The sequence below is a fragment of the Arvicanthis niloticus genome, chromosome 24 (genome assembly GCF_011762505.2).
Source record: "Arvicanthis niloticus isolate mArvNil1 chromosome 24, mArvNil1.pat.X, whole genome shotgun sequence".
NCBI classification, from domain to species: domain Eukaryota; kingdom Metazoa; phylum Chordata; class Mammalia; order Rodentia; family Muridae; genus Arvicanthis; species Arvicanthis niloticus.
The window spans coordinates 42,282,761-42,296,049 of NC_133432.1; the positions used below are offsets into that span (position 1 = coordinate 42,282,761).

At 43.6% G+C, this 13,289-nt stretch overlaps 1 protein-coding gene across 2 annotated transcripts in view; it reads right to left on the minus strand.

The window, feature by feature from the left end:
* Positions 1 to 13,289, minus strand: part of Mtus2 (microtubule associated scaffold protein 2) — a 352,203-nt gene that overhangs the window by 193,992 nt on the left and 144,922 nt on the right. For both annotated transcript variants that reach the window (XM_076923897.1, XM_076923898.1), the window contains exon 4: positions 399 to 593. In XM_076923897.1, the coding sequence (XP_076780012.1) occupies positions 399 to 593 (195 nt within the window). The remainder of the gene's footprint in view (positions 1 to 398; positions 594 to 13,289) is intronic.

Here is a 13,289-nt window from a genome sequence, read left to right on the forward strand (position 1 = left end):
TTTATTTGTGTGTGTGTGTGTGTGTGTGCCCGCGCACATGTGCCTGTGTTTATTGTGGCCCACAGAGGCCAGAAGGGGTCATCAGATCGCCCACCTGAATCTGGAATTCTAGATGTTTGTAAACTGTCCAGTGTGGGTTCTGGGAACTGAGCCTGGGTCCACTGTAAGAGTCCTAGCTCTCCATAACTGAGAAAAAGGATAGTGTCAAATAGGCTGTTTATCTTTGGCGAATGATTAAGATACAGTAAAAGAATAATAGATTCAAGTAGGTCCAAGTTCTTTTCTTCACCAATCAAGGAAACAGTACACAGGGTCCCTAAGTATCCTCTGCCTGCCATCAGCTGCTGGCCGGGCACAGGCATCTCCTCCAATCCCCGCAGCCCCTTTGCCCCACTCACGGGTGACCGGCCTGCTCTGCTCCGGCTGCACGCTGTCCAGGGATTGGGTGCTGGGCACCGCAGAGACACTGGAGCTCCTCACAAAGCCAAAGGCCGCCAGCTTGGCTGCTGGGAGTCGTGAGTAGCCAGGAGGACGAAGCCCAGACTTTGGTAGACTGGACTTTGCAGCATTGGAATTGGAGGCTTTCTTGAGGTCTGTTGAAATGAATCAAAACAAAAGGAAAATTCTCAGTGCATAGCAAGATAAAGAATGTCTCAGAATGTGTCCCGGCATGAATAGACTAATCTTGCAGGCTCCAATTCTGCATGCTAGCGAATCAATCTTTTTTTTTTTTTTAAGATGCTTTTTGGGTTTCACTGATAAGGTCAAGTCACTTCATGAAATCATACTGATAGGCAATAGGCTGACAAGAACTCAGATATTGTTCTTCCAACTCCCAAGTCTGATTTTCATAACTACATAATGCCCAAGATAAATAGCTTTTATCACACCAGCTATTCTACAATCCTACCGTAATCGGTTATAGCATGACAATGTTATGCTTTGTAACAGAAAGAGGTTTCATAATGTGGGACACATCTGTACAAGGGAAACCTAGAAACAAGTGGAGGTTTTATTAGTATCAACAGTTGCTTGTTTACACACACACCTCCGTGTCCAGGTTTCCACGTTCCCCAATCCTCACTTTGTATTGTGATAGTAATTTAGTTCGGCAAACATTTCCTGAGAACAGCATGAGATACAGAATATAGTAAAACAGAAAACCCTTCTTTCTGAGGAAGGCACCTTAACTTATCAGGGTGTGTGCTTCAGAGGACTCAGGAGGAAGAGGCCCAGCAGCCGCTGCCCTGGGAGACGTTCTCAGTCTGAGTGGGAGAGGAACGGAGGACAGACAACTGGACAGGAATCAAGACAGACAACTGGCCTCACTTAAGGCCTAGGAAAGGCTAAATGACATGGGATGAGGAATGGAAAGAGGGTACCAATTGTTGGCACTTATTTTAGAATCGTGAGAACAAGATACACCTTAAAATTCAACACAGCGAGGGTGTTAACCACACTATTAGCCTCACAGAAATATGTTCTACGAGTCATCCCCTATTCTAACCCTCTTGCTTTGAGGTGGGGTCAGCCAGACTGTAATTCCATAATGATTGACTGGGCAAACTCCAGGCCCTCACCTTACCCTGAGAACAACAGTATCTTCTTGTAAAGTATGATGCTGTAAATCACATTCAGCACCTACCATATAGTCTGGTGGGGATTCGAACCGGTGTTAGGATTTCTCTTGTTCTCCCATTACTGGTTTTTACGTTAGTCCAAACTTCAAATTAGTTCCCAGTATGTACCCAGCCAGGGAGTGTAGGAATGACAGTGTTCCACTATGAATCCAGCAGCTCTGCAACCCACCTCTGCAGCTGCACCACACTTTCAAGAATGGATACTTTACAGAACAGAAGACGAGTGGGCATGAGATAAAAGGTGTCTGGCATTATGCTGGCAGGAGACAGCAGGGGAAATCTTCTCTTCTGGGTGCTTGACAGGAGCAGCCATGAACATCAATTCAAAATGCCCCCCTGGAACTATGGCCTGCAGCCTGGCAAGCATAATGCAGAGAAGAAACCTTCAAACAGAACTGTGTAGCATACAGCACGGCAGAAGCCTGGTTCAAACCAGAGTTGTCATTTGGCCTTTCCCAGCAGCCATAACATGTTCACCATGTCGCCACCTAGAGGTGGAAATCCTCTTGGCTTGAGAGCCATGAAGGAAGGAAGGGTCATGAGGTTCTCACATGTAATTCTAGCCATTATGCACAGAATACAGGAAGTAGAAGGCTAGCCGGAAGTGGGCCTTCCCCGTGCAGCATCCATTCATGACCATCTAGGGCGGAACTTTGTGACGGTGTAACTGTTTTGCAGTCCCTTATACTCTGCAAGTAATTCCTCCCTTGCCCTCTGTAAGCCCAATAAATTCATTGGTTCACCACGCTGAGCTGTGGGGGTAGTCTTTGCTCTGGTACCCTATCAGGATTGAATAAGACATTCATCTACATCTCTCTAGGAGTAGTTATGGCAACAAAGAATCTACAGGAGAATGCAGACACAAGCTCCGAGAAGCACGCCAGACACCGGGAGGGATGCACAGGTAAAGGACTGGCATTCGCAACAGGACTCCTGATGGATTCGGATATGAGAGCCAAACCCCTGAAACTTCTAGAGGAAGATGTAGGAAGAGTACTGGAAGATGCAGGCAGACCTGCTCCATAGGATTCTGGTTACTCAGAAAATAATGCCAACAACCAACAAATGTGATTTCAGGACATTGGAAAGCTTCATCACAACAAACACTTAATCGAGCAAAGTGACGGCCCACGGAATGGGAGAAAATCTTTGCCAGATACTCATCCAAAAAGAAAAGTATTGTCTAGAATACAGAATATACAACGAACTCAAAAATACCAAACACGGACTCAAACAACCCGATCCGTAAATGTTAATGAAAGGAACATTTCTCAAAAGATGAGATGCCTTCGTCAGTCTCCTCCCCTCAGGGTTCAGGGAGCTGTGTAGAAGAGGAAGATGAGCGGAGCCAGAGGGCGTGGGAGACACCAAAGAAGCAGTGTCCCCTAGACGCAGCAGAGGACCAACCACATGCACAGGGCCTGCACAGGTTCAAGCCAGATGGGGTCCACAGGGCTGGAAGGGGAAGAATATAGGAGCCCCCAACCCAACAAAGGATTTATCTCCAGTTGACAACTACTTACAAAGGAAAAATTAATTTTCTCCAATGGAGTCTTACCAAGTATAAAAACCACACTTAATTACACGTACACCACGCCCAGCAGTAGATGGGCAAGGCAAAGGGAACTCAATGGTACTTCTGTAGACTATTTTATTTTATTTTATTTTATTTTATTTTATTTTATTTTATTTTTGGTCTCATAATGCTTTGTCTGGACATTTTTTGTCTTACTGGTCTTTCACTTGCGTATTATGGCTGATGATTGTATATGTGAGTATGTGAGTGTATTTGAGTGTGTGTGTGTGTGTGTGTGTGTGTGTGCATGTTTCTTGTGCTTTTAAAATTTGAGTTTGTTTGGGGGCTTTTTGCCAGTTTGTTTTCTAGAGAGAAAGGAAGGGTGTGGAGTTTGGTAGGGGGATAAGTGGGGAGGACCTGGAAGGGGCTGGGAGAGAAGAAACCATGATCAGAATACACTGCATGAAAATATTATTCATTCTCTCTCTCTCTCTCTCTCTCTCTCTCTCTCTCTCTCTCACACACACACACACACACACACACACACACATCTTTGGTGAAACACAAGTATAAAAAATGTCCTTTTAATGAATTCAGTGTTTCTGCAACTATTTGCCATGAATGTACAGAAGGAAGCTCTGGGCTCTAAAACGCCTTTAAAAGTATTCATCCGCCAAGATACCTTTGATGATTAACCCACTTCAAAGCATTTTCACTCAGGGAAGAACTGGACCTCTGCAGCAGAAAGTGGAGCTGCGAGTGTCAATAATTTGTAAGGCAAATATATAAAAAAGTGGGTTACACAAAAGTGAGTGATTAAAACAAGAAGTAATAAATCTGTCTTCCATTCGGCTGCACCACAACCAACTCCTGCGTGTTTTCCTCCAGCTCCAGATCAACACATCACAGACACGTGCCCTCCTGCGTCCACTGTTACATGGTTAAATTGTTACATTGATACATAGCTACATGGACCCATCCCAGGTGTCCAACAACAAGGAAAACACACACAGAGAGAGAGAGAGAGAGAGAGAGAGAGAGAGAGAGAGAGAGAGAGAGAGAGAGAGAGAGAGATCGCAATGTTGTCAACCATAAAGAGAAATACAATTACGCTACTTTCATGGATGCAACTGGAGATAATCACATTAAATGAAGTAAGTCAGCCTTGGGAAAAAATAAATGTCGCACATTCTCTTTCATTTTATACAGATATCTTAGTTTTGTTGTCAGCGTGATAGAGCTGGGAAGAGAGAATCCCAGTTGAGGAACTGTTTTTGTCAGATGTTAATTACAGCTCAAAAAGCTATTCTATTACATCACAAATATAAAAATAGAAGTGGGCGTGCAAAATAGAATGGGGGGTGACACAATCAAAGTGCATGATATGCATGAGTGAAAAATGTTATAATGTGTTATGAGCCATGCTGGAGCTCAGGCTCCGTTTGAGGGGGATGGAGCGCGCAAACTGGCAGCTAGGAAAGTGCAGAGAGAAAAACTACAAGCTGCCGAGCTCGCTCAGGATACAGCCCACATCCTCTCAGGCAGTTAGTTCCATACTATAAGCTATGGTTAGAGACGCCAAACTCACGGCCCAAACCAGGGCAGGATACGAGCAAACTAGCAAACAGCCAATCGGGTATAAACACGACAAGCTAAGGGTTATATAAGCTGGCACCACAGACCCCCGCCTGTCCCCGTCTCCGTCCCCGTCCCCGTCCCGTCCCGTCTCCTCTCCTCATGATGAAATAAATATTGTTGTGGAAGGATCCTGACGCGCGTGTCGTCTTTCGCGGGCGAGAGCGTGCACGTGCGGGTTATAATAATGAAACCCGATTTTCTGTTTAACTGATGCACGCTAATAAAAAATAAGTTTTACAATAAAATATTGAAAAACTAGAATCATTTTCATTTTCTAGTCAAGCCATAGACTTGATAGTATCATGATTAGTACTCAGTAGATATCAGTATCTTTACAATATTTGAGAGGGGACAAAAATCTTACTATATAAGCCATGACTAGCCTGGAACTCAGTATGTAAGCCAGGCTGGCCTCGAACCCAGAGACCTGCTACCTCTGCTGCCCCAGTACTGCTATTAAAGTATGCTATTCCATACCATGCTGATATCTTTACTCTTTCAAGGTCTATGTCAGGGCTGGAGAGATGGTTCCCCTGTTAAGAGCACTGGTTGCTCTTGCAGAGGACCCATTAGGTACCCAGCACCCACATGGTAGCTCATGACCATCTGTAATTCCAATTCCGGGGATCTGACACCTCTTCTGGACTCTGATGGCACTGAATGCATGTGAGATATATATATATATATATATATATATATATATATATATATATATATGTATATATATGTATATATATGTATATATATGTATATATATGTATATATGTATATATGTATATATGTATATATGTATATATGTATATATGTATATATGTATATATGTATATATATGTATATATGTATATATGTATATATGTATATATGTATATATGTATATATGTATATATGTATATATGTATATATGTATATATGTATATATGTATATATGTATATATATGTATATATATGTATATGTATATATATTCAACATGTGTATAAAAACATATATAACATATATATGTTGATATAATATATATAATATTGATACACAATACTCAATATATATTGACATCTTTATAATATTTTAAGTGGGGATGCAAAACCTTATACTATACAAGCCCCTGACTAGCCTGGAACTCAATATGTAAATCAGGCTGGCCTCAAACTCAGAGACCTGTTTACCTATCTCCCCACCCCTGGGGGGAGTGGAATATATATATGAATTTTTATTTGTTTCCTAAATACAACCTGCTAAGTCTGGATAATGTTACTTGCATGTATGTTTATAGGGCTGTCTATTTGGTATTGGATAAGCAATTGATTTGCTTGGCCCTGGGGAAGACAATTTCTCTCCTGGTGTGTGTGTGCACGCGTGGGCACAGACACACACACACACACACCCCGCCAACATCCCTTAGCTGCCCGTAGTTCTTTGTCTGGGCTTGGGGCCCTAATTCACATTAGCATTATCTGTTGTCTTTGTCCTTCGTCAGCTCAGGTTTGGGCTGTCATGCTGGTGAGACTTTATGTGCGTAGCTTCAGACATCACTAGGAGACACAATCCCACAGGAAATTCCCTGGTTCTCTGGCTCTTCTGATCTTTCCATTCCCTCTTCCACAGTTATCCCTGAGCCCAAGGCGCAGGAGTGTTTGTAGACTCTGCATTGTGACTGGCTGTGGTTTTCTGTAAAGGTCTCTGTGTGTAGCAAAGAGAAATTTGCTTCCTGAGGGGTAGGAACTACACTTCTATCAGAAGATTTTCAGGCAGAGCCTCTGATGAAGGAGGTCATTCGACATTTGTCTTTCTGAGTCTGGATTACCTCACTCCATGGGATCTTTTCTAGGTCCATTCAAAATAAGCCAAACCTTTAAAGGGTCTACACTGGCTGGAGAATTTGATCTGTCAGTGTATGCCCTCTACAAAAACACTTTGACCAGAGAGGAGCAATAAATGGTTTTGTATTACACATCAAAGTCCCTTCCAAGCAAATGCCAACATTATGGGGAAGCTAATTAAAATAAATTCAAAGCTAATAAACATTTTAAAAAACTCTGGGATCAAATGTCCAGGCCTCATGGAAGGGAGCTGAACTGAACTAATTTATTTTAATCAAAGCTCGATTTTCTGACAAGTTTTTGCCAGAAAGCAAAAGAAAAAAAAAATCCTGCTCGAACAACAAAAGAGATTTTTCTGTCTGCTGAAAGCTACAAGACATGCTATTTCAAAGTAATATTACTTTTCCTTTGAAAAAATAAAGTCTTTGAAGAAAGCAAATCTTCCTATTGAAATGAAATGGATTTTATTTGTTTGGGCTTTTTCCTTTTTGTATAGATCGTCTTTTAAATTATGGCTCTGCGATGCTAAACAAGATCTCAACCAAGCAGAAACAGATCTTTTATCTGTGATTCAACACTGTATCGATAAAGTCCTGTCCATCACTGCCCAACTGTCATGCATCCCAGACAGTGAAATTAAAATGTTGAAAAGGTAAAACTTTCATCAATCCAATTCAGTATGAACTGGAAGAAGAGAGGAGAAGCATCAGAGGGAAACTGAGGACGGATGTGTCCTGGTCCTGTCAAGTCCTCCTCAGACAGTGTACAAACTGATGGTAAAATGGGCTACGTGGACCCAGAGCTAGAGAGCAGAAAAGAATGGGGGCTCTTAGCCCAGTCTGGTCATGTCAGGCAATGAGGTGCCCATGGAAAAGGAAGGGGAGGAGGAGGAAGAAAGGAGGAGGAAAGGAGAGAAAGGAAGGGAGGAGGAGGGGGAGGGAGGGAGGAAGGGGAGGGAGAGGGCTCAGGTGGGTACTGCTTCTGATGGTTCAAAGATATACATGCAGGCAAAACACTCATATGCATAAAATAAAAATAAATTAAAAAATTTTTGAGACAGAGTCTCATGGTATAGCCTTGACTGACTTGGAATTTGCTATGCAGACCAGGCTAGCCTCCAACTCAAGGGGTCCAACTGCCTTTGCTTCCAAGTACTAGGACTAATGGCATGTGCCACCACACCCAGATAAATAAATAAATCTTTAAGGGAAAAAAAGAAAAAAACATAAATTCTTATCAATAGTTATGGTTCACTGGCACTTTTTAATATCTGGGCCAGAAAGGAAAATAAATGGGAGTTATTTATGGTATAGGGGTGGAGGGTGTGTGTGTGTGTTGTTATTGTTGTTAGTACTGGGAGTTGTGAACAGTATAGTTTTAAGAAAAAAGAACACTAAACATGAGAAATAATCTACAAGACCAAATAATCCTATCTATGCACTGTTTTTTAATTGAGATTGTAATCTTATGTTTGACATCTTCTAATGACTTAAAAGAGTCACACGCATTCTAGAGTAAGGGATGGAGAGATGGCTCAGCAGTTAAGAGCACTGGCTGCTCTTCCAGAGGACCCAGACTCAATTCCCAGCACTTACATGGCAGATTGTAACTGTCTATAACTCCAGTCCCAGCCTATATGACACCCTCTTCTGGCCTTTATGGTCACGGGACATGTAGGTGGCACAGAGACATACACACAGGCAATACACACATAAAACTAAATAATTGGGCTGGAGAGATGGCTCAGTGGTTAAGAGCCCTGACTGCTCTCCCAGAGATCCTGAGTTCAATTCCCCACATGGTGGCTCACAACCATCTGTAATGAGATCTGGTGCCTTGTTCTTCCAAAGACAGTATACTCAAATACATAAATAACATAATAAATTTGTAAAAAACAAAAAAAAAAACCTAAAAAACCCTAAATAATTAAAAATAAATAAATAAGCCATTTATGGAGTACTTGAGTAACCAGGATTCAATGCCTGTGTCTGCATAAGGTGATCTGGTTTAAAGCGGACGCTCACAAACATTGGGTGACTTATTTCCCACTGTACCAGAGCAAAACAATGGCTGGGAAATAAATGGACCCAAACCTTTTTGTCAAAGATGGGAACTGCAACTTGGGAGGAGAGAATGAGCACAAGACTGAACAGAAGAAAACAGCCAGAGGCGCAATGATACACATACAGCAAACGGCCGAGCACAAGCAGAAGCTGCCGGGAACGACAGGCTGAACACAAGGTGACCTTGTGCGAGCCAGGGATCGCTCGATCCTAGATCTGCCCAGGGCACCAAGCTGCCATCCGTCGCGTTACAAACACTGCTGACGAGGCCCACTCAGATCTCACTCACTTTAGTGCTATTCAAGGCTGGCTGTTGCAGTTCAAACGCGAGTCCAAAGGCACGGAGCGGGCTGGGGTGGATTCTGCAGACTCATCTGTTCCTGAGCAGCAGCCTTGGCAGCTCAGAACGGAGGAAGAGTGAATGCAGCTGCTGCATTTGCCAAGGAAAATACTCAAACATTATACTGCCAGAGCAATGAAAGACCTCTCCCCCGATTACACTGAAAAGCACAGTTTTCGTTAAAGCCTTTACAATCTCACACTCATTTTACAAGACTGACCAGATTGGAAATACTGTGGCCGCCAACACTTAACTTCATGTAAGCAGAAAGGAAGACCACAGCCAGATTAAGTGGGTAGTACCTGGGCTTTTAAATTCTTTCCAATGAAAGTTGCTTTCAAACAAGAGCGGCTACATTTCAAGTGGCAACATTGAAACTCAAAGCCAACAGTCACCCAGTATTCTCCTTTAAACACTTTCTACACTTAAACCTCAAACAAGAAAGAGAAGAGATGGATACTTACTAAGCCAGGTACTCCAAGTATTCTGGAACATAAAACATAGATAAAGGTCCCTGACTGCCTGGGAGGAGGAGAAGGACAAGGAGGAGGAGGAGGAGGAGGAGGAGGAGGAGGAGGAGGAGGAGGAGGAGGAGGAGGAGGAGGAGGAGGAGGGATGCACTGCAGTGAAGAGACAGCTGGGACTGCTGCAGAGGAAGCAGCCAGTGACCTTCATCCTGGGAAGCCAGGTGAGCAGAGACATAGGCCCAAGGGCAGGCCAGAAAAAAAAGCACAGAGCATAAAGATGCTCCTAGAGGCACAGGATGCCCAGTCCCAGGTTCTGACTACCATCTCCAGCCCTGCCAAGCCCCAGCATGAGGGACATAGATGGCCAGAGAATTAGCACAGATGAACTCCAAATTCATCCCGCACAACCACAAGTGAGCAATCACAGAGAACTAGGGAAAATCTTAAAACAGAACAACAAAGAAGAAAGACTGCCCTGGAGACAAGGAGACACCAGCATCTTTTAACAGTCACATCATTCGTAGAAGATGCTGCCATGATAGCGTAAGGAGGAAGTGCTAGGAGAGAGGCTGGATGACCCAGAAAGCATTCTTAGAAATCATCAATGGGCGAGCGACAGTTCAGCAGAGGATGGGAAAGGGATCCTGCTTAGTCTAAAACACTGAAGGAAGACCTAGTAGAGAAAGCATGCAAAGAAAAGGCAATGGTCCACACCAAATTAAAAAGAAATGCAGAGAGAGATAAGTGGAGGAAGAGAGGGATGGAGAGAAGGAGAGGGAAGGAGAGAGGTAGACAAAGAAGCAGGGGCAGGGAGATCGAGGAAAATGGCAAGAACACTGCAGAACTGACCAGCAGTGAGGAAACCCAAGTCTTTATTGAATTTAGCAAGATAACTTCTCCCTGATTGCTGACATGTGTGTCCCTCTATGTACAAACATGTGTGCATGAACACACACACACACACACACACACACACACACACACTTGGAAATCTCAAAATTAGAAATGGGAAGAAAGGGTTATAAAATGCACGGGGTAGGGGGAGGGAATCACTGTCACCCACGGTTTTTTTTTTTTTCATCAGATTGACATAATAATTTCTCTTGATCAGAAACAGTTGTTACACCTTAAAAAAACTTTTCAGCCTCAAAAATCACTTTTAATGTAGTGAATGAAGACTAAGAACATCTTCAGAAATGCAAAACTCTGCCACATAGCTAGCGCTCTCTCTCTCTCTCTCTCTCTCTCTCTCTCTCTCTCTCTCTCTCTCTCTCTCTCTCCCCAAATCTGGAAATTTATTACTGAGGATGCACTTAACAGACAGACCATTGTTTTGAAGCCTCTGGTAGGGATGAAAAGTAAGAACAACAGGGTAGAAAATACTTACCTCCAGTCCCAACATCAAAAAGAAGAAGAAGAAGAAGAAGAAGAAGAAGAAGAAGAAGAAGAAGAAGAAGAAGAAGAAGAAGAAGAAGAAGACCCACCAACCTCTTTAACGGCACACACCCAGGAACCTAAGGACTTTCCCTGGGCCCTACCTTTCAAAGGTCTCAGTATTGTGACCATGGGGATAAACCTTCAACACATGGACTTAGGGGTTGTCAAGCTCCCAAGCTATAGCACGTCCCCTTTGACTGTATGAAAGCCCTAAGAAAAGATACTGTGCTGGGTGCTTGGGGGCTCAGACGTACTCACAGATAAAACAGATATCTTGAGGTTCCACAGTAACTCATGGCCAGAAACGGGTATATGAGGGTTTCCAGAACATCTGTCCTCTTTTTATAAGGTAAGAACAATTACAGAAGGATTAACTAACTAATGGCACAGATTTTGTTACACAGGTGAGCTGGGGCTGGCATTACTGAACCTTGCCTTTTATTCTTCCTCTTCCCAGTCTATTCTGAAGTGAACTTGGCCCACAGGGTCAGGAGGCTAATTATACCTATAGATTTAACTGGAGTAGGGGGATATTCATGTACTGGGTTAAAAATCATTCATGTGTGTGTGTGTTTCCAGAAGAAATTAGCAATTGAATTGACAGGGTGAGGAGAGCAGAGGCTTTTTTTCCAGTGGGTGTGGGCATTGGTCAGCCTGCTGAGCTTTGGGAAGGATCAGGAGACTCAATTCCCATTGCTGGGCTGCTTGAGCCAAGGAATGGGTCTTCCCCTGTGCTTGTGCCATCAGCTCCCTGAGTCTACACCCTGCAAACAGACAGCCGGCACAGCGATGCTCACGCTCCATCATCTGCTAGGCTTCGGGGTGACTGAGGCACTGAAGAGAGAACAAGAGATGGAACAGGGATCTTAGGTGACAGTGAAACACTGCACCTGGAACACCTGCAAGTCAGAGAACACAGACTTGAACCTGGCTCTCAGCTAGACTCGGGAATACTGTCAGTCATAGTGCAGGTATAAAGAACCACTACTTCCTAACAAATCTTTCCCTCTCTCATTGGTTCTGAGTCTCTGAGAAGCCTAAGCTAAGGCACCTTTGAAGCTTTTCCTGCTTTCTACCTCTGCCTCCACCCCCCAATACCCCCATCCCACCCCCACCCTGTCTTGGCTGGGATTTCCTTGCTAGCTGAAATGACTGTTCTGGAGAGGACCCCTTGTCTTACCCCTTCTTGCCAATCCCATTCACTCTCTTTCTCCCAACTTCTGTCCAATCTCACCTTCTAAAAAAAAAAAAAAAAAAACAAGTATGGTCTTGTCTGCCCTTACTTCAAACCGTTAGGTAACACAATCTTGCTTTTGAGGTAAAAGGCAGAGTCCTTAGCACAGTTTAGGTTTCTGCAGTTTTCTCCAATCTTTTTCTCTTCCCACACCACTGTTAGACATTGAAGCTACAACAGCCTTCATGTGAATGGTCCCTGGGGTCTGGAACACACTGTCTTCCACTTGTGGCATGGCCTATGGCACACACACACACACACACACAAAGACACACACACACACTCATATACTTATGCATGCACATACATGTAAGAATAAATGAATCAATAAAATATTTAAAGATACCAAAGGAAAAGCTTAGTGGAGTCCTTGACCTATATGTATAAGGCCCTGGGTTCAATCTCCTGCAAAGGAGAAATAAAAAGATGCCAAAGGAACTGCAGCTAAGCATGTTCCCTTCTGCCACCTCAGTAATGCACCAGTTTGTCTTACAGGAGCATCTCCCATCTGATTCAATCCACATTGCAGATGCCATAATGAAGTAGAATTTCGATGTCAATAAATTGCTCTCTTCACCCAGGAGCCATCGCCCTGCCCACTCCTCTCCTTCCTTTTTTACTCTTTTCCCCTCTCATTCGCATTTGAAGAATCATTGCCTTCTCATTATATCCCAAGATACGTCCTTCTGCACACGGCCATGATCCCATCATTCACCAGTCCCCCAGGACAATTAGCACCAAGTTCTCTCCCAGCGCCTCCCTCTCTTTCCTATTCCAGATCCATTTGCAGTACGCATCTCCTCCCACACTCTAAAATGCAGCCTAGCCCACCCCCGCCTCCAGCTAGCACCCCTGGCGCTTTTCTGCATTTGCTAGTATTTAAAAATCATTCTCTTCTGTTTCTATTTCCTCACTTTTCATTCATGCATCACCCCGCTAATATGTGACTTCCGCCCCCGTGTTTGACTAAGTGTTCCCTCAAAACTAGGTCACCAACTGCTGCCTAATTTCCAGGCTCAACAGCCTCCTGGCATTTTTTGCTTATGCCGCCTCCTATGAAGCCCCATTGGTCACTTCCTCCTTCTAGTCCCGCCTCCCATGAAACCGCAAAGGTCACTTCCGTCTTCTTCAGAAGCTCT